General features: G+C 44.6%; 1 protein-coding gene across 1 annotated transcript in view; it reads right to left on the bottom strand.

Annotated features, from left to right (window-relative positions):
- CFAP70 (cilia and flagella associated protein 70) overlaps positions 1–21,166 on the bottom strand; it is a 1,838,232-nt gene that overhangs the window by 1,074,639 nt on the left and 742,427 nt on the right. Inside the window, exon 11 of the mRNA XM_044079382.1 lies at positions 10,787–10,878. Coding sequence (XP_043935317.1) covers positions 10,787–10,878 — 92 coding nt within the window. The remainder of the gene's footprint in view (positions 1–10,786; positions 10,879–21,166) is intronic.

The raw sequence follows: 21,166 nt of genomic DNA, 5'->3' as shown, positions 1-21,166 counted from the left end.
AAGAACTGCACATGTATTTGCTCATAAAAACAGCAAAGTCTCAAATCTAAAAATACAAATGAAAATTCACCTTAACAGATTTTTCAAGCGTAGGACACACATAATCGAATTACACTCATTCAGGCCAGGAAACTGGCAGGCATTCAGCCTCAATTGCCAACAAAGCTCTAACTTTTCCAATCTAAGTGACTCCGGACCACCTCTTCCGTCATTGTATAGTTGTTGTATGATGCTAAATTTGAAATTATGTGTGGGCTGTTCTAAAATATGTCTTGCCAATGCATTTGTGGATTTACTATTGTTAATACTATATATGTGTTCATATATCCTGTCCCTTAGTCTTCTGTCGGTTTTGCCGACATAGAACACGGGACAGTGGGTGCAGCTTGCCAAATACACTACTTGCTTACTGTTGCAATCATATTTGTCCTTATCTTTGATCTTAACATTGTTAGTTATATAAAGCTTAACATAATTCTTTACTTGGAGATTTTTTATACATTTTTATATTTACATTTGTTAGTATATTATTTTTATCATTGTTCATTATAGCATTGTATTTTCTGAGTTGCGACCTGCATGTATATGAGATTTTATATAGGTAGAAATTAAACAAACAATATATAAAAAACAAACAATAAAAAATAAAGAATTAACTAGTAGTTGCAAGTCTCACCAGTAGGGTGAGCTCTCTGCATAGTACATGTGTAGTGCTGCGTGACTTCAATGTGATTTCAATGAGATTTGGGTGCTATAAAATGCTCTAGTAGATTATTAACTTAAAGTTTTGTTTCTGATGAAGTTGGACACTTAATTCTGACGAAAAGTGCATGTTTAAAGAGAAGCTTAAATAAATATTTCAAACGCAGGTTTCGTAGTGGATTTTTCAGGTGGTGTTGGAAGACAGTGTTTGGGAAGTTTTTTGTCTGCTCCCCAACCGACAGGCTTTCTGAATGAACTTCATCATGAGAGGAAGGGGAAGATAAGCATAAAGTAGCCCGGGAGGCCAAGCATGGACTAGAGCGTCTCTGGGGGTTTCCCCTCTGGGGGGAATTATTGCGAAGTACTCGCTGCATTTTGTGTTTAAAGGAGAAGCAAAAAGATCGCAGCAAGGTTGACCCCATTTGTGGAAGATCTGTCTCGCAACAGATGGATTCAGAGACCACTCTTACGGAGTGAGGAGCACCCGACTTAGCTTGTCCGCTAATATGTTGGATCGTCCCGGGATGTGCGTTGCTACCAGAAAGCGGTTGGTGGAGATTGCCCATTCCCAAACTATCATGGCCTCTCGACACAGGGGGTAAGATCTGGTCCCTTCCTGTTGGTTTATGTACCAGACTACCGACATGTTGTCTGTCTGGATCGCAATAGTCCCCAGAGGAAGAAGGTCGTGGAGGGCTTGCAACCCCAAAAGCACCGCCCACATCTCTAGGACATTGATATGCAATGCGGTCTCTAGGGGAGTCCACGTGCCTTGAACGGATTTGCCTGAACAATGCCCCCCCATCCGAGGCGAGAAGCGTCCGTGGTCAATGTGGCTTCGACCTTGGGAATCATAAAGGGTCTCCCTTCTCTGAGTTCCCGCGCATGCAACCACCAAAGAAGGGAGTCCCTGCAAACACTGCTCAGTTGTATGGGCATGTTCAGTGGGTGGAACAAGAGGGACCATTGGACTTGAAAGGTCCATTGCAATATCCACATTCGCAAGGCGGGCATGGAGGGAAAGACCGATCGCGGCTGCCATAGAGCCTAGTGCCCTCAGGACTAACTCCGCTGGAGGAGAAGGATTTCGTAGAAGGGATAACACTTGATAAGACAAGCTGTTCAGTCTAACTAATGTTAGGGTAGCTCGAGAGATTCGAGTATCCAACCTGGCCCCTATGAATTCCAGGGCTCGAGTGGGGCATAGGCAGGAATTCTGCAGGTTTATTGAAATGCCTAGGTTGTGGGCTAGAGTCAGTGCGTAATCTCTCGCTACTAAGAGCTGATGCCTGTTGGTCGCGGTAAGGAGCCAGTTGTCCAGGTACGGGAAGACCTGAACGCCCTGAAGTCTCAGGTGGGCCGCAACCACCACCATGACTTTGGTGAACACCCTGGGGGTCTGAAGTGAGGCCGAATGGAAGAACCCTGAATTGATAATGACTGGCTCCGAGCCTGAAGCGGAGAAACCTCCTGGATTGTCTGTCCATTAAAATGTGGTAGTATGCATCCTTGAGGTCTATGGAGCACATCCAGTCATTCTCCCGCAGAAGGGAGAGGATAGATTGAAGAGTGACCATCTGGAACTTTTCCTTGGGAATAAACAGGTTCAGAGCGGAAAGGTCTAAGATGGGTCTGAGGGCCCCTGTTTTCTTTGGCACCAAAAAGAAACTTGAGTAATAACCCAATCCGGACTGATCTGGGAGTACGGGCTGGATGGCTCATTTTCTTAGCAGCTTAAAAATTTCTAAGGCCGCCGCCTCCCTCTGATCGGGTGGTACATCGGGGAGGTGTCTGGTTTTGGGGGGAAGATTTAGGAAGGGAATGAAGTAACCTCTGGAAATGATACGGAGCACCCATCGATCCATTGTAAGGGACTCCCAGTTTGACAGGTGCTCCGTCAATTGCCCCCCGACTGCCTCCAGAGAGGGACAGTCGGGCAAGCCCTCAGGGCTGTTGCGCGGGTCTGTCCAAGAAAGTTTCTCTAGACCCAAAATTACGTGGCCCCCCTCTGCCTCTGGGCCGGCATCCACCTTGTCCTCCTCTGCCTCTAGAGGATGAGTGGTCCACAGCTGGATGGGATTGCTGAGACTTGCGGAACCACAGCTTCTTTTGTCCCCTCTGATTCCTGGAGAAGGATCTTTGGGGACTAGAGAAGCGGACTCCGACGGCAGACAGCGTCTTCCCGTCCTTCTCACTTTGGACCAGCGTATCGTGAACGGTCTAGCCGAAAAGGGCAGAACCGTGAAGGGATCCGCAAAGTCGCAAAGATGGAGCCAGGCATGACGTCGTAAGACGATCCCTGCTCCACTGGCTCTAGCGGCTCCCTCCGAAGCATGAGAGAGGAGCCGCATAGATGTATTGGAGATGGATTTCAGAGTGGCCATTCATGTCGTAAACACATTCCTGTCTCCGACCGACATGGACTCAGGGGAAGCTGCAGTGTATTCCTTGATCAAGTCTCACTGTAGCCTGATGGTATGTGCCATATAGTTCAGCGCCCTTATAGAAAAGGTCACTGAAGCAAATATCCGCTTCCCAATCCGGTCCAACGCTCGAGATTCTTTATCTGGCGGGTGGACCAGAGAACTCTCCTGAGCGAGATCTTTCTTGGTGGCCACCGCCACCAACATGGCATCAACAGGGGAACCTTTGGCCCACGATTGCTTATCTGCAGGGGGGGGGGCTCAGTATTTTGTCGGGACGCCTAGGTATTGGCTCCACGGTGTCGGGCTCCTTCCACACCCTGGTAGTAATTAAGTCCACCAGGGGGTCGGCCGGAGGGGACACCCAAGAAGTAGATGGGCCTGCCTCAAATGCCTCCAGGAACACGGACTCATCAAGGGAAGGTTTTTGGGCAGACCACCCCCTCTCTAATACGCAACATTTCCATGATGTCTCCAAAGGAGACATCTTCAGGGGGTGACCTTGGGGAACCCTCCCTATCATCTAAGTCCGTGTCCGTGGTAACGGACTCGGGGAAGTCCATGTGCCTCCTTTTACACCGACGTTTACGAGGAACCTCCTCGGTGGGGCTATCTGAAGAGGGCTCGTCCACGGGTTGTTGTTCCTCAACTGGAACTAGCTGGAGGGCTTGGGCAGGCTGTCCCGATGGTCGGATGATGGAAGACAGACCCTCATACAGTGGGGGTACGGGTGGATCCACAGCCTGAACCAGGGATCTGGAGGATCTCGACAGTACCCTCTCCACTACCTCAAAAGCCGAAGGAGATTCACCCTCGCCAGCCTCTGAGAGCAATCTCCTTGGCTCCGAGGAAGGGATCGGGGTCGGAGCCGAAGCAGTCGGCGCCAAGAGAGAGGTGCGCTCCGAACCCAACAGCTCCAAAGATACAACAACTCCCTTGGATCCGATGCTCAGCCCTCGGCCCCGTGAGCTCGGATCCGACAAGCTCGAGGGCATAGTCGGCGTCGAAGAGACAAGCGCTATTGGCGTCAACAATTCCCTGCTTCCAAATAGGCACGGATCCGATGACTCTGAGATCCGAAAGCGAGTCGGAGAAGGAGTGATCGGGGCAAACATGGGGGCCGTGCTCCCCCCCACAGGGGGGGGGGGAGGCAAGAGCACCCCCATCTGCATTTGAGTCTGTAAGAACTGACGCATCATCCGATCCATATCCGCTTCGGAGATGCTTTTAGTTGACCTGGAAGAGGTAGTCGAGGCGGGCCGTGAGGGCCGCCTCGATGACCTCGAGGGAGACCGATCTTCCTCCTCTGGCTCCAGCGAGAAGCTAGGTGAACGGAGCCGAGAGGAGAAGGATCCGGAGACCCCCGAAGGAGACTTAGTTATTTAGCTGGCAGAGCCGAGGGGTGAGACTCAGTCCACCTTTTATGGGATCTATGTCCCTCCTTATCCTTGTGCCTCTTCTCCTTAGTTGAGGAGGCACTAGTTTCCTCAGAGCTCAAACCCGAAGTGGGAGGTTGAGTCCTGGGTAGAGCTGGGGGAACAGAGGGCGCCAAGGCCGCTAAGGCAGCTGGAGCCCGAACAGGAGAGGAAGAAGAAGCTGACTCCTGGGGGAGCTTTCCCGCCAGGATCAGCTTGTTCTTTCTATCCTGAAGTGCCCGGGGGTTAAAGGCCGCACAGATCTGGCAGGCCTCTGAGAGATGGGCTGCCCCCAGGCACAAAACGCACTGAGTGTGGCCATCAGATGGGGAAAGCTTGTGGCCACACTCAGTACATTTGGAAAAAATGGCCTTCCGCCCTTCCGCCATGTTGAACCAGTCACACACACACCCAAATGCTAAGGAGGGAGGGGGAGTGACAAGAAAAAAAAAACTAACTGCTATACCAGTAAAATTTTAAAAAACTGACATAAACAAGGGGATAGAAGGTTTTTACTGACACACACACTCGATTTTGACTTTTTTTTTTTTTTTGTGAAAAAGATTGAAAACGATCTCACCCAGCCAGGAGCTCTTCAAAAGTAAAGCTTCTTCAGCCGCGGCAAAAAACGATCTGAGGTAATGTGGTTGGTAGCAGGGGATTATGGGTAGGGGGAGGAGCTAGGAGCTCGGATCTTGGAGCTTGGTAAGCTGCCGGCTCGGATCCGAAGTCGGATCCGATACCCACAGGTTGCAGAGCAAATGAAGTAACTACTTCAGATCAGAGGAGCTTCTTTTATTTATATTAACAGCTTCTTATTTTATTTATATGAGTGCAGGCAGGAGGCTTTATTTGTGTGTGTATTTATATTAACAGCAGCAGCTTCTTGTGTGTGTGCGTGTGTGCGTGTGTGCGTGTGTGCGTGTGTGTGTGTGTGTGTGTGTGTGTGCGTGTGTGCGTGTGTGTGTGTGTGTGTGTGTGTGTGTGTGTGTGTGTGTGTGTGTGTGTGTGTGTGTGTGTGTGTGTGTGTGTGTAAATGCCCCAGCTAGGTGTAACTGCTGGTTACAGTTACTCAGACGCAAACTGTACCTTAGGTACAAGGAGCAAAAGCCTAAATTCTCTACCCATACCACCACTACTTGTGATTCAAGGAGTTAACCATAGTTCTCAACTGCCCAGAGTTTTACAGAATGTTTGGCTCATACGTTTGGTCTGTTCCTATTAAAATCTATGGCTTTCTGGCAAATCAGTGAGAACTGAATTCACTAAATAATGTTAGCCATTTACATTTCAGTCTTCCCATCTTTCAGGAAAGGCATGTTACACAAAACATTTTATTCTAAAAACTTTTCTAAGATTATACAAGCAAAGTTTAAAATGTGTCCCTTGTTTTGGGCTTTTGGTCCCCCCAATAAATTTTGGCTTTTTCCAGATTTCTTGTGCTGCATAGTTCTTCAGGGGGACAGGAGTTTAGTGCTGCTTATGCCAAATTGCTTTGTGTTGTTAGTAGCATAACAGGTAGAATACTTGTTTTTGATGCAGAAGGCTGTGGGTTCTACTCCAATAGTATGTAGATGGATTGCTGATACTGTACTGTGCTGTACTTTGAAAGGGGGTCAATGCTGCAGTCCTGAGGATGTCCTCTTTGACAGAGAAACCTAGTAACTATGAACCTGCTATCAGTTTGCCATCCATTCCCTATTGTTATATTACTAGCTTATCATTTTTTTTAATGTAATATAGGCAATTTATTCTTCAAGGGCAACAGACACTATTTGTAGATGAAACAATGAAATATTAAGTTGTTTGCTAGCAGCAACCTCTTCATTAGTTACAGATCTTACAGATCACTTTAATGTGGAATTATTTAGATGACTTTTACTTCTGCACAGATTGTGCATATTTACTGATAATGGTGGATTGTACACATTTGAATAGACTTTTATGATGGAAATGTTCTGAAATGGGCAGTTTTGTCATTATTGGTTCATACATCTTGTTTCATTGCTTACTGTTAAAATGTTCAAAACAATAAATTTAAAACGCGCTCTAACAAGTGTGCTGTATTATACAAGAAATGTAATTTAATACAATCAGGAAGGTATATCAAAGAAGTAGAACACATGTATGTTTCTTGTAGAAGGGGCGGGGCCTGTGATTTGACAACAGCTCAAAGGTAACCTTTATCCGCCACTGGCCTGATGCCTTTTCTTTGAATGTGGGTTTCAATGCTGTTGAGAAGTTTTAATGGTAAGTCTATTTTCATTGTGAGACCATATTACTTTATCAGATGTCTATTTGTGTTTGTGCTATAAAATGTAAAATAAAAGTTTTAAATGAAATCCAACTCATCGTAGAAGTAAAGCAGTACACACACATTACAGTGTTTATGGTAAATGGGGCAAAATAGCCAAGTAATGGGACATTGGAATGGCTGCAGGGGGCAGGGCTTTGTATGGGGGGCCCATCTGACCATGATTTTGTGAGGGGGAAGGGCAACAAACTCAAAGACAGCCCCCGGGTGGCACAAACTCAACCTATGCCATTGATCTGTAGGCCATGGAGAATGACCTTTGGAGGTCCTAGCAAACTGTAATATTCCTTTGCTAAGATTAGAATACTGCCTACCATTAAATGCCCTACCTTTACTACAAATCCCACATACTGCAAGTCAACAAAAACAAAAATCTAAGGTTCATCATCTTCTCCCTTCCCAGTGAACATCACTGCTACACATTTAAAAAAAAAATGGTTACCATTCACTACAGGATCTGGGTTGGGGCCATATTTTGGTTGCCTGTTATTCAGTCTGTGCTTTGCGTTTGAAAGTTGGTATCCCACAATTCCATTGAAGCGGGTGGGGTTACATAATTATGTATGCAAATGTCATGTATGCAGATTTGTACCTATTTTTCATGGGCCTTTGTCCAGATTTTTGATATTTCCAGGTTAAGAGGTATGCACACCTGAGATGAACTGTCAAGATGAGCAGTGCCTAAACAACACACACAAAGGAAGTCTGGGTCTTGGGGTATCAGCTTGTGCCCACGATCTGTGCACTTTTTGAATCCTTGACCATCACCAAAGAAAAGGTACAAAAAAACACAACCACATATATGTAATAAATGGCTGAACTCCTAGCACTAGATGAGCAAACATATATAACAAGTCTAATGTAGAAAAACACACTTAAGTAAGCACAACGCACTTAACAATAAAGTTCTAATTATTGAAATACTATAGAAGATAATTCTAACCATAACACTAAGATCTACACTTTCCAACAATTCTAATAACCTAATATAATCTAAAGCCTACTCTAACACAAACAAATCTAATTATAAAGAAACTGGAGAGAGAAAACTCTGTCAGTAAGGGGGAAGTATGAATAAAGCTTTCCAAAAAGAATATAGGATGAGAGCCCTTAATGGCATGACTGAACTCTTCAGGCAGCAAATGAGATCTGAGGTAGTAAGGTGGAGTCCAGGGAATTATGGGTGGGGGAGATGTCAGAGGCCTAGAACCAAAGAGTTTTAGATTCGGTGCAGAGGTCAGATCCAATAACTCACAACTGAATTGAATGAAAACAGACAACACTAAATCTGAACTTAATGGAACTCAGTAAATGGTTACCTTGGAATTTTACTACCACTGAGTTTCTGTCACTCTAATGATGCTGAAGACATGACGGTAGTGATGTTATATTAAAGGAACATTAAATTAAATAAGTCAGTGTTCATAGGTTCATAGGTTCATAGATTCGTACTAGGCTATCTGCCCAAGGGCATTTATAAGCCTAGCCCAGAGTTTTTGTGGCTTTCGCCACCCCTTTAGTTTGAAGAAAACTATGCCCATTGTTTTGCTGTGCCTCTGTCAAGCAGAGACACTGAGGTAATCCCTGGGGTATATCTGCGATCTCCCATCCATTGGTCAAGATTTCTCTTGAACATGGCCAGCGAGGTGCTCTGCCTCACATGTACCGGGATTTTGTTCCACAGCATAGGGAGTCTTTGGGTGATGAATCTGTCCCTCCAGCATGTCCTATTAATGACCGTGTCAAGGTTTAAGTCTCCCGCCCTTGTAGTTCTGAGGGATCTAGATTTTTTGAGGTGAAGCATGTTCATCAAATCTGGGTTTGACATGGCCTTGTATGTCAGGCACAGGTCACCTCTGAGCAGGCGGTAAGCGACTGAATACAGCTGAAGTTCTTTCAGTCGGGCAGCATAAGACATATTTTTGAGACCCTTTATCCTTTTGGTGAGGAACTTTTGGGGCCTTTCCAGCTGCTGCAGGTGTCGGGTCAGATACATTCTGAATGGAGCATTGTACTCAATCATTGGTCTGATGAGTGATGAGTACAGGGGGATGATGACCTCCCTTGATCTAGATGTGAATCCCTTCATGATCAGGTGGGCAATGTAGAAGGTCTTCCTAACTACTTTAGCAACGTGAGTGTCAAACGATAGGTTACTGTCAACCTGAGTCCCCAGATCTCTGATAACTTCTTCTGTGCTCAGTGGATTGCCACCTATATGGTAGCTAGGGGTAACCTTGTTTTTCCCGAAGGGTATGACTATGGATTTCTTGGTGTTTAACTTTAGGCCATGGCTCTGGCACCAGTTATCCGTTTCTGTGAGACCCTTCTGAAGGATATCTGTGTCAGATGTGTTTTCGACTATGGCGCCCAGTTTGCAGTCATCTGCAAACTTTGTCAGCCATAACCCTCCTGTGTTTGCTTGTACTTCAGAAAAGTAGATGCCGAACAAGAGTGGGCCCAGGACTGAGCCCTGTGGGACCCCACTTGTGACAGGCTTTGAGTCTGACATGGCGCCAGCAACTCTGACCCTGTGGGTTCTGTCACTTAGCCAGTTTGCAACCCATCTTGTGATGTATGGGTTTACATTTAAGCTGATGAGTTTTTCGACGATACCCGAGTGGGGTATTGTGTCGAAAGCCTTTGCCAGGTCGAGGTAGGCTGTATGGACTGCCTTTCCCTCATCAATGGCCTTGGTGACTGTTTCGAAAAAGTCGACCAAGTTTAAAAGGCATGATCTGCCTTTGACAAAGCCAAACTGGGTTGGATCCAAAGTCTGCAAGTTCCCTATGTCTTTGTTTATGAGTTCCATTATGATCCTCTCCATGGCTTTGCAGATCAGGCTTGTCAAGCTGATGGGACGGTAATTTCCAGGGTCGGTGGAGGCACCGCCTTTGTGAAGTGGGACCACAGTTGCCGTGCGCCACTCCTTGGGTATGTATCCTGAGGTGAAGCTAAGATTAAACAACTGTCCTAACTGCGGGTTTAATTCCTCGTTGAGTTCATGGAGCACACAGCCGGGGACACCATCCGGTCCCATGGATGCTGTGTTTTTCGCCTTAGAGAGAGCAGTTCTCACCTGGGCGTTAGAGATGTTTGGGGGGCTACAATCCTCTGGTATAGATATCTCTCCTTTTGGGGAGAGTTTGCACTGAACCTGTCAGCCAGTATATTGGCAATGTCTGTAGGTTCAGTAATTTTCACATCATTTTGAACTAATTCTGAGCATATCTGGGAGTTTCCTCCCAGGTTTCTAACATAGCTAAAGAAGGCCTTATGATTGTCTTTTGAGTCCTTAGCGATTTTTCTCTCAAAATTTGCCTTGGATGCTTTTATGAGAGCTCTTAGTTTTTTACTTATAGTGATCAAAGGTGTCTTACCTTTTAAGGATTTTGCTCTATCTTGTAGTAGCTTCCTCCTTTTGTTGTAGAGCTTGTTTATGGCTGGGGTCCACCAGACTGGACGCTTGCCTTTGGTACAAAGAGTCTTTGTTTTGTTTGGGATTGCCTGATCCATGCAATCCTGTAGGTGCTGGTAGAAGGCGTTTGTAAGTGATTCAGCGGCTTGGGTAATGTTTACCGCCGGCTCGGGGGCCTTAAAGGAGACCACACTAGTCTTTAGAAGTGTGAAGTCGGCTTTTGAGAAGTTCTTCACTGTGGTCTTTTTTATCTCAGGTGGGGGCGGGATGAGGACCTCCAAATACTTGCAAATCCTAAAAAGGTACAGGAACAGCAAAATTTGACAAGAGGATTCTTCATTTGAGAAATAAAATCAATACTCCTTTCTTATGGCCAGTTTGGGATAGCATGTAGTCATTATTTATAAATAACCACTTCAAACACTTTGCAGAAAAAGGGTGTCTCTCTTCAAATTTTCTATATGCAGATAATACGTCAAAATGTGACTATTTTCATGATAAACTGCTGTCCTACCTTGTAGCCAACTCCTCTGGTGGTCTCTTTGGTACCAAGGGCTTTTCCAGTGCAAATTCCACCACTATGTAGGACTTCGCATCAACATATTGCTGTTTGAAACATATATTTTATGTTAATCAAGAAAACAAAACGCATTTTTGGCAAAATCATTAACAGAAGATAAAACATGCATTAATTTCCATTTTCAATCATTTATTTTTCAGAATACTGCCATACAGTTTTAATGCTAGCTTTAAAAAAGAAAAGTGAGCAGCAGAAGAAAGTAAAAATGTATGCATATCCAATTAAACAAAGAAGTCAGCAAAGCCAGCTCTGTGGTGTGGAAGGATAAAACTATGACTATGACCCAGATGATCTGGTTTCGATTAGCGGCCAGGGTTGAAATGAGTTATGGTTAGGTTCCAGAAATCAACTACTTAGCTACATACTTAAGGTGCTGTTGGTAGCAAAATCAGCTGTAATTCATTTAAGGGTTATGCAATCACTATTTAGAACAAGTTTTCTTTGCAGTTACAGACTGCTAGCTCAACAAGGGAATATAAAACTGCTCTAAATGCTATGGCAAATAAGTAATCTCAAGTAGAAGCCCAAAGAGCTGGGATAGAAACTGTACAACAACCTCATGGTAAAGCTTAGAGCTTGTAACCTGCTAACACTGTCCAAAAAGGCTGGACTGAAAGCCTGAAAACATGTTGGATATGGGCTGGGTTCAGAACTCATAAAAAAGCAGCATTTTCTGGTTTGAGGATGTCAGTGTGTATTATTTATTTAAATTTTTTTTCTAAGGTACAGCACTGGTCCAAGTGGACCTTTTTCAGGTCAGCTCTAAAGATACAAAACATAGGACAATTCAATCAAGTTTAGTAGTAAATTCACAGCATTATATCTGATTTATAATGTAAGACCATGCAAAATATTCTGCCTCAAGATGGCTACCTAAAAATAAACATTTGTACACATATTGGAACACTGAGTACAAATTATGTTATGTGTCAGTCTGAAAGAGAAAATACTTATATAATCATACAGCTAGCTCAAAAATCTCACATTGTTAGTAAAAAAGAAAAGTCAACATCTTTAAACTGTAGTAAATCTATACAGGTCAGTGATAAATATATATAATTTACAAAAAAAAAGAAGAGACTGTTGGAATTCTCATTGTTAGTGGATTAAATAAATTGGTATGGGGTGAAACTGATCAAATAATGTGAGTGTTAAAACAGTGGGCACATTTTGTATCGGAGTAAAAAAGTCATTTAAAAAAGATCAGAGTACATGGTTCGACTGAATTCCTTTTAAGATGGCAAGAAGTTATTGCCATAGTTTAGGGGCAATGAGACCTAGAAGCTATGGTTTGTATTATGAAATTTATTTGTAGGGTTGGTGTTGTGGGACTACTTAGGAGTAATCTAGGCTGGCTGTTGAATGTTTCAGGCATAAGACAGCTCAGCTACTAGGGAAAAGTCTCTAGAAACAGTTCACAGAGAGGAGTGCGTATTGGGTGCAAGCTGTTAGGAGTGACTAACAGTTTCTGATGAGGCACGAACTGAGTACCAGCATACATTTAAGAAGCCCCAGGTGATATTGCTGCTTCTTATATGTATTTAGTGACTGCAGCAAAGATCTTATAGAAGCTCCTTACTATAGTTTAGTCATAGCTGTAGTAAGGACCTTACATAAGATTTTTGCAGTGGTTTAGACACAGTTCCATGAGTTAATTTTTTTATGTCTTCAGCTTTGGGGAATACTTTCTTTCCTTCAAGATGAATGGAGCACCAGTTCTGAGGACTGCCCAAAGCAACAGAAAATACAGCTATGGCTCTGTATTGGTGATATATTAAAATGATCTACTCACCATAGCTATGCATCTGTGTTGTCCATTTTCATTCTTCCTCAATGTATGCGTTATGGAGCAAACCTCGGATCTGACTTGGACGAATTTCACAGACTTTTGGATCTAACTCTCCAGCTAATTCCTCTACCCGTAATGCCCTACTCCACCCATAATACCTCAGATCGAGTTTGCTGCTAAAAATATCTTAGAATATAACAAGAGAAAGACAATAGTAACAGAACCAGGGATCAAACCTGGAGCAACATGTTCCAAACAATACATCAGGTCATTCCAGAAGATGACAGGAAGGGAGAAGGTGGAAGGGGAGTTGAGGAAAAATGAAAATGGACAACACAGATGTATAGTTATGGCGAGTACCTAAGTTTAATATCTGATATTGTCTTTGTCATTCTTCCTCAATGTATGGGACAGAGTCCCCAGCTACATGAATCTTGGGTGGTTCTCTAGGAAGGATATTCCGGAGAACTGCTGAACCAAAAGTAGCTCTGCTTCTGAAAATTATGTCTAATTTGTAATGAATGTAATAAAGATATGAGCATCAGACCAGGTGGCTGCTGCACAAATATCATAAATGGAAGTTCTAAACCAGAATGTAGATAAGGTGGCCATGGATCTAGTTGAATCAGCCTTTGGTGGTTTTGGTAAGGAGAGACCTTGCTGGGAATATATCAAGGAAATGGAGTTAGTTATCCACTTGGCTAAGGTAACTTTAGAAGTTGGAGATCCCAGCCTGCTGGGTGAAGGAGAGAAACAACTGGTCCGTATTTCTAAAATCTTTTGCCCTATGCAAACAGAAACATAGTTGTCTATGTACATCTAAGAGATGCAGCATGTATTCTCCCTTATTCGAAAATTTAGGAAAGACTGATAAATGAATGGTTTGATTTATGTTTGATTCAGAGGCTACTTTTGGTAGGAATGAAGGACTGGTTCATAAGGTCTTCTCTATCTCTCTTGTGAAAAACATTGTAAGGAGATTTGGATGAAACAGCCTGGAGTTCAGAAATCCTTTTTGGCTCATGGGATCTTTTGAATCTTTGCACATAACTGTACATGATACTGAAATGGTGCTGGTGTCTCTTAATGCTTCACTGTATTCTTATGTGCATACTGTTATTTCAAGTTTGTATTTTCTGTTTTTGTTTATTATTATTGTTAGTCTTTTACTGTTTTGGAGCTTTTCTCCCCAGGTCTCAACTGAAAACGGCCTAATGGCCCAGTGAGACATTTCCCAGTTAACAAATGCAATAAATAAATAAATACAATTTTTGCATATGTAATAGCAACAAAACAGGCTGCTTTCCAAGACAGAAATGTTAAATCAGTTTTTGGTGAAGGTTCAAAGGGTTGTTGAGTCAATCCCTGGAGTACTACTGTTAAATCTCAAGGAGGTGACAGATCTTTCACTGGAGGTCTGAGCAAGAATGTGCCCTTTAGGAAAGCCTTGCACAACTTGGAAGTAGTCAAGCAAGAAATGTTGCCTCCTGAGTAAAATTTGATATGGTTACCAACTGCACTTTGATTGTGGAAAAACTAGCACCTTCCCTAAAAAGAGAAGCTAAAAACTCTAGCACCGAAGAAATGGGGGGAAGTAAGAAGATCAATGTCATTTTTCAGACCCCAAACTGACAATTTGTTCCATTTAGTCTGGTAAATCCTCTTAGTGGAATCTTTCTGGAAGGACAAAATTATATGACAAACTGGGGAAGAAAGCCTGGGCTGTCTAGCTATTAATGGAACTGGAAAAAACATGCAGTTAGTTTGAAGCCTGGGATATTGGGATGGTTTATCCCTGAGGGATGTGACAGAAGGTCTGGACTGGGGTCCAGTATCCAAGGCAATAATGAAGATAAGACCAAAGGAAGGGGAACCCCACCTGGTGAGGCCAAAAAGGAGCAATAGCAATGAGGATAACCAAGTTGTTCAACTGACTGGCTTTCTGTAAGAATTTTGGAATCAGAGGTACTGGGGATAAGGATAAAGGAGACTGAAGGGCCAAACATGGACTACAGCATCTCTTGGTGCCTCTTTGAGGAGGGATCAGGGCAAAGTACCTTCTGTATTTGTTGTTGTGGGGAGTTGCACAGAGGTTGCAGCAAGGTTAGCCTCAATGACAGAAAATCTCTTCTGCCACTAATTGGTTTTGAGACCACTCTTGAGGCATCAGAATGGACCTGCTGCGTATGTCTGCTAATACAATGGATTTCCCTGGAATGTGCACTGCCACTAGAAAGTGGTTGGAGGAGATCACCCACTACCAGAATCTCATAGCTTCTCAGCACAGATGATAAGAATGACTTCCTCCTTGCTTGTTCTTGTACCAGACTACAGACATGTTATAGGTTTGAATCAAAATAGTCCCCAGGGGGATAGTATCTTGGTATGCCTGCAACGCTAAAAGGACTGCTCTCTTCTCCAGGATATTGACATGTGAACTGGTCTCTTGAGGGACCACATACCTTGGACTGTCCTTCCCAAGAAATGCCCCCACCTCCACCCCAGTTGGGAGGCATCCATGATCACTGTGGACACTGGAGGAGACAGAACAAAGGAGTGACTTATGTAAATGTCATCCAACTGTATCCACCAACAAAGACAGTTTCTGAACAAGAGTGTACATTTGGAAAGGACAGAGGATGTCAAAGAATTGACCACAGGACACAACAAGAGTCCATTGCAGAACATGCATTATAGTAACATGCTAATGAGACTAAGACTATAGATGCTGCCATGGAACCTAGAGCCTGAAGGACAAGTTTGGCTGGAGGAGCAGGATGAGAAAGAATTTGTTGAACCTGGAAATTGACTTTATCTATACAATGAGGAGGCAGGGAAGCAGTCTGACCTATTGTGGTTAAATGAGCACAAATAAACCCCAGACTTTGTACTGGTTGTAGTTTGGATTTTGTAATGTTGACCGTAATGCCTAGTGTTTGACAAATTTGCAGCAAAAAATCTCTGGACTATTCTAGAAGAAGCCTGGTTAGGGTGGTGAGGAGCCAGTCATCTAAGTATGGAAACACTCAGAATCCTTGCAGTCTTAGGTGAGCTGCCACCAGTGCCATTTGTTAAACACTCTGGAGGCTGTGGCAAGTCCAATGACCAGGCCTTTAAACTGATAGTGATCAGCTCCCAACTGAAAGCACAAGTATCTTCGGGAGCATCTGTTCATTTTGATATGAAAGTACACATCCTGAAGATTGATTAAGTACATCCAATTGTCCTTGTGTAAAAGAGGCAGAATGGACTGAAAATTAACCATTCAAAACTTTGATTTCCTCACATATTGGTTCAGATTGTTTAGATTCAAAATTAATCTCATGTCCCTTGTTTTTTGGCACTAAAAAGAAACTCCTGGATGACTCTTTTGTCCAGTAGCTTCTGAATTTCTTGAGCTGCAGCTTCTCTCTGACTGGGTGGAACACTGGGAAGCTTTCTTCTTTTGGTTGGGGTAGTCTGGAAAAATGGTATGAAACAAAATATGGATATTATTTTTAGTACTCAAAAATGTTTTTGTTATAGTAGCCCAGGTGTCTGGGGTGTAAGGACAAGCATCCCCCAACTGCTTCCTGAGGCGAGCAGTCTGGCAGCTTTTCATGAGTGCTGAAAGGGTCTATCTGGAAAGGAATCTTGGAAAACCTTGGTTATGCAGACCTTCTCTGCCATGGGGATGACATCTTCCATTTGAACTCACTCTTCTGCAGGAGTTGTCTCCACATGAATCGTAGAAAGATCCCTGGGATCTATGGAACCACATGTTCTTGCCTCTTCTTTGATTACATGGAAAGGATCACTGAAGGGTAGAAAAATTAATTCCTATGGCAGACAGGGTCTTCTCTTCCTGTTCACTGCAGGAAAGCATCACTTTCACAGAAGGGCCAAACAAAGATGTTCCATCAAAAGGAGCAGTGATGAAAGAAGACTTGAAAGGTTGCTTGGCTGCATCCACGTGTTTCTCCATATGGCAATGCCTGAACTGGCCACCCATGAGGTACCCTCTGTAGCATGGTGAACTCAACCTCCTGGACACACTGGAAATAGATAACAGAGTGGCCAGTTGCAAGAATGATCTTTTATGGTCCTCCACAGACATGGACTCTAAGAGGGATTTTGAGAGCTCCTAGGTCAAATCCCTCTATAGCTTTGTAATGTGCACCAAATAATTCAGGGACCTTAAGGCAAAGGTCACTGAAGCAAATACATGCTTTACAAATATGTTCAATGCCCTAGAATCTCTGTTAGGGGGATGGACAGAGGAGCTCTGTTCTGATAGCTCCTTTTAAATGGCTGCCACCACAACCATTGTTTCAGTGGGGATCCTTTGCTCCAATGAGGGTTGTCTTTCAGTGGAGCCAAATTCTTATATGGGAGACTTGGGATTGGTTCTACAGAATCTTGTTCCTTTCATGCCTGGAGAGAGACTAGGTCAATTAACTCATCAGCCTGGGGAGTCATTCAAAACATAGATGGGCCAGCACCAAAATATTCCAGAAATGCTGACTCCTCGGGGCAAGGATTATCTGAGGACCAACCATCTTTCTGTTTAAGGATCTCCAAAATGTCTCCAAATAAGACATCATCAGGTCGTGATATGGGGGACCCTTCCCCCTTGCTGAAGTCATTATCTTCAGTGAGAGATTCCAAGGAGAAATCAATGTGTCACTTTTTACATGTTCTCTTAGAGTGAACCTCCTCAGTGGGATGGTCTGGGAAGGTGTCCAAAGAGAGGGGAAGTTCCTGTAAAGGAATTGTCTGGTTGCTAGTTGTCTCTGAGGAGTAGGTCTGATGGGAGTAGCGCTCAGAGCTATAGGGGATAAGAGGTAGGATCTGAAGATATGAGAGAGGCTGGGTCTCTCTGATGAGTGAACACCGTCTCCACTACCTCAAAGGCAGATGGACCAGGAGAAGCCATGGCTGGTCGCACCGAAGCTGCGACTTCCAAATCAGATAAACCACGGCTCTGCCCAGATCCATGTCTTGAGGATGAAGCTGGACCTGAACTATCTAATTCCAAGGCTACAAGGGGCAAAAAACTCTCCAACAGCATTGGAGTAGATCCCAACCCCGCTCTAAGACTTATCCCAATCCAAAGAGAATAGGAGCAGAACTAGTCAAGGAAACATTTGCCGTCAAAAATGTAATGTTCTTTGACTCTGACACTGGTTCTCTTGGAACTCTTGGATCCGAGGGCTTTGAAACCAAAGGACAAATCAGAGATAGAGATACAAATACAAGGGAGGTGGAAGTGAGGCTCATGGATCCGATGCGAGATTGAGACGTTATAACTCCCATCTGGAAGGTCTGAGGAACTTCCTCATCATCCTATCCACTTTAGCTTTAGAAAGACTTCTACAGGACCTAACAGATGAGGTAGTGGACTGAGGTCTAGAATGTCTCCTCAGAGTTTGCATGAGAGGGGAGTGGTGCAGAGAAGAAACTGGATAAATAAGAAACTCAGGCGAGTGAGCTCTAGGAGTTTTAGAAATTGCAAAAAGCAAATACAAAGGCTTTGGATCTGCAGGTTGAGAAGGGGAGCTACCTGAAATAACTGTTGGATCTGAGGTATTAGGATCTGAAGTTTTTATTTTCAGATCCCATGAAGTTAGATCTGAAAACTTTTAGTTATGTACTTACCATAACTTCGGATGTATGGGATCCATCTCGCCTACATTCATAACTGATGGGTTCGGAGCCGATCCATCATCTCCGACTCAGCCACTATATACTAGAACGAAGTCTCCAATTGGCTGGGCTACCCCTTATCCCAGAATGCACCACGCCTGCTTCCCCAGATCTTGTTTGTTCGCTTTCATACCTACATCCAGACACAGAGACATACCAGCAACTGTAACAAACTAAAGTCCTTCAAGAGAAAAACTCAGTAAGCAGCAACATTCCCTCTAAATCCAATGGGAAGGGGGAAGGAGGGCGGGTACGTATGAATGTAGGTGAGATGGATCCCATACATCCGAAGTTATGGTAAGTACATAACTAAAAGATGTAATGGGATCCTATCTCGCCTACATTCATAACTGATGGGACAGCGTCCCTAGCACCTAAATCCCGGGTGGCTCATTGGAAAACACTCCTGAGAACTGTGGAACCAAAGGAAGCTCTGCCTCAAGAAGCCACATCTATCTTGTAATGAGAAATGAAGGTGTGTGGAGAAGTCCAGGTAGCGGCCACACAGATATCATCTATCGATAATTTGGAGTGAAATGCTACAGAAGTAGCCATTGCCCTGGTAGAATGAGCCCTGACTGGGAAAGGTAGCTCTTTGCCGGACCGTGAATAAATGAAGGAGATGCAATCTTTAATCCATTTGGCTATGGTGCTTTTAGCCACCGGTTGACCCAACCTATTTTCCGCAAAGGACACAAACAGCTGATCTGACTTTCGTGTCTGATTGGTCCTACTTAAATAAAAACGCAGTTGTCTGTGAACATCCACTGATGGAAAATATATTTTGCGCTATTGGAGAATTTGGGAAAAAACACAGGGCGCTCCAAGGATTGTTGAATGCATAAGGGGAATGCTACCTTGGGCAAGAAAGAGGGATTTAACTTGAGGGACACTCTGTCTTTGTGAAAGGTCAAATAAGGAGGATTAGAACAGAGAGCCTGAAGCTCTGAGACTCGCTTGGCAGAGGTTATTGCCACCAAAAAGGCGGTTTTCCAAGATAGAAATTTTATATCACAAGTAGCTGCTGGTTCAAAGGGGTGGGCAGTTAAAGCAGCTAGAACCATATTCAGGTCCCAAAGAGGGCACAGGATGGGCTATAGGGGGCCAAAGAAGCCACGCTCCTTTAAGGAAAGATTTGCAAAGCCTGTTTGCATTAAGGAAGGCTCAAAGGAGACATGAAAATTAGAGATAGCCACCAGTTGGACTTTAATTTTGGAAACTGAAGAGCCCAAATAAAACAAAGAAGCCAGGAATTCTAAAACCTGAGGTACTGGGGCGGTAAGGGGGTCTATACCTCGTTGCTGGGCCCAAAGAGCAAACCTCTTCCACTTGCTGGAATACAGTTTAATAGTGGAAGGTTTGTGAGAAGAGGACAAAATGTGGATGACGTCTGGAGAAAGGGAGTTATCTCTGACTAAGGTTGGAAGTGGAGTAACCAAGCGGCCAACCTCAAGGACCTGAGGGATGGGTGAGACTGTCCCAACTGATGAGTCAACAGGTCGGGCACCAGGTCCAGAACCCATGGGCACTCCACCGCATACCTCAGAAGGAAGGGGAACCAAACCTGACAAGGCCAGTGTGGAGCGATCAAAATCATGTCGCTTCCTAGATAAATCGCCTTCTGTATCACCTTCGGGAGAAGGGGAACCAGAGGGAAGTCATAAAGTAGACCGGGGGGCCAACTGTGAGTTAGAGCATCCCTGGGAATCTGCCCCTGAGAGGGAGTCAGAGTGAAGAACTCCCTGCATTTCGCATTGTGAGGACTGGCGAACAAGTCGCAACAAGGGAGGCCCCACTTGGCGAAGATGTTTGCAGCCACCCTGTCATTGAGGGACCACTCGTGGGGTAACAGGAGAGTCCTGCTCAACCTGTCTGCAATCACACTGGATTTCCCCGGAATGTGCGTTGCCACAAGGAAGCGCTGGGTAGAAATCGCCCAATGCCACACTCTCATGGCCTCTCGGCAAAGAGGGTAAGACCTGGCTCCGCCTTGCTTGTTTATGTACCAGACTACCGACATGTTGTCGGATAGGATCGCAATAGTACCCCGTGGAAGGGCATGATGAAGTGCTTGCAACACCAGAAGCACCGCTCTCATTTCCAGGATATTGATATGCAAGTGCGTTTCGTGAGCCTGCCACGTGCCTTGGACAGACCTGTCCAGATAATGACCCCCCCACCCTGTCTGGGAGGCGTCCGTGGTCACCCTGGCGACGGGAGGCTGAAGGGCAAAGGGTCGCCCTTGGTCCAGGTTGGACCGAAGCAGCCACCAACGTAGGTCCCGACGGCAAATTTCGGTAATCTGGACTAAATGGTTCAAGGGAAGTTCCTGAAAGGACCATTGAACCGACAGTAGCCATTTTAGCACCCGCATGTGCAGCCTGGCTAAGGGGACTAGAAGGATAGTCGAGGCCATCGTGCCCAATAACTGCAGAATCAGTCTGGCCTGAACTCATGATCTGGGTAACAAGGTTTGAACCTGAGACTGCAGGACCTGAATACTTTCTACCGGCAAGAATGCCCGCATTCTTCTTGTGTCTAACTCTGCGCCTATAAAGGTAATACGCTGAGATGGCTGCAGCACAGATTTTCCCCAATTGAACGTGATTCCTAGTGAAGGACCCAAACTGACTGTGGTCATAAGCGCCTGAACTAATAGATGCTTGGAGGTGGCAGTAAGGAGCCAGTCGTCTAGATAGGGAAACACTTGGAATCCTAGACTTCTCAAGTGAGCTGTCACTACTGCCAGACACTTGGTGAACACCCTGGGGGCTGTGGTGAGACCAAAGGGCAGTGCTCGGAACTGGAAATGACTGGTTCCCAGGCGGAAGCGTAAATGA

Source organism: Protopterus annectens, chromosome 8.part0, assembly GCF_019279795.1.
Source record: "Protopterus annectens isolate FY-2018-M chromosome 8.part0, PAN1.0, whole genome shotgun sequence".
Taxonomy (NCBI): domain Eukaryota; kingdom Metazoa; phylum Chordata; order Ceratodontiformes; family Protopteridae; genus Protopterus; species Protopterus annectens.
Note: the sequence above shows the minus strand (reverse complement) of the source record. Positions and strands in the feature narration are given on the sequence as shown.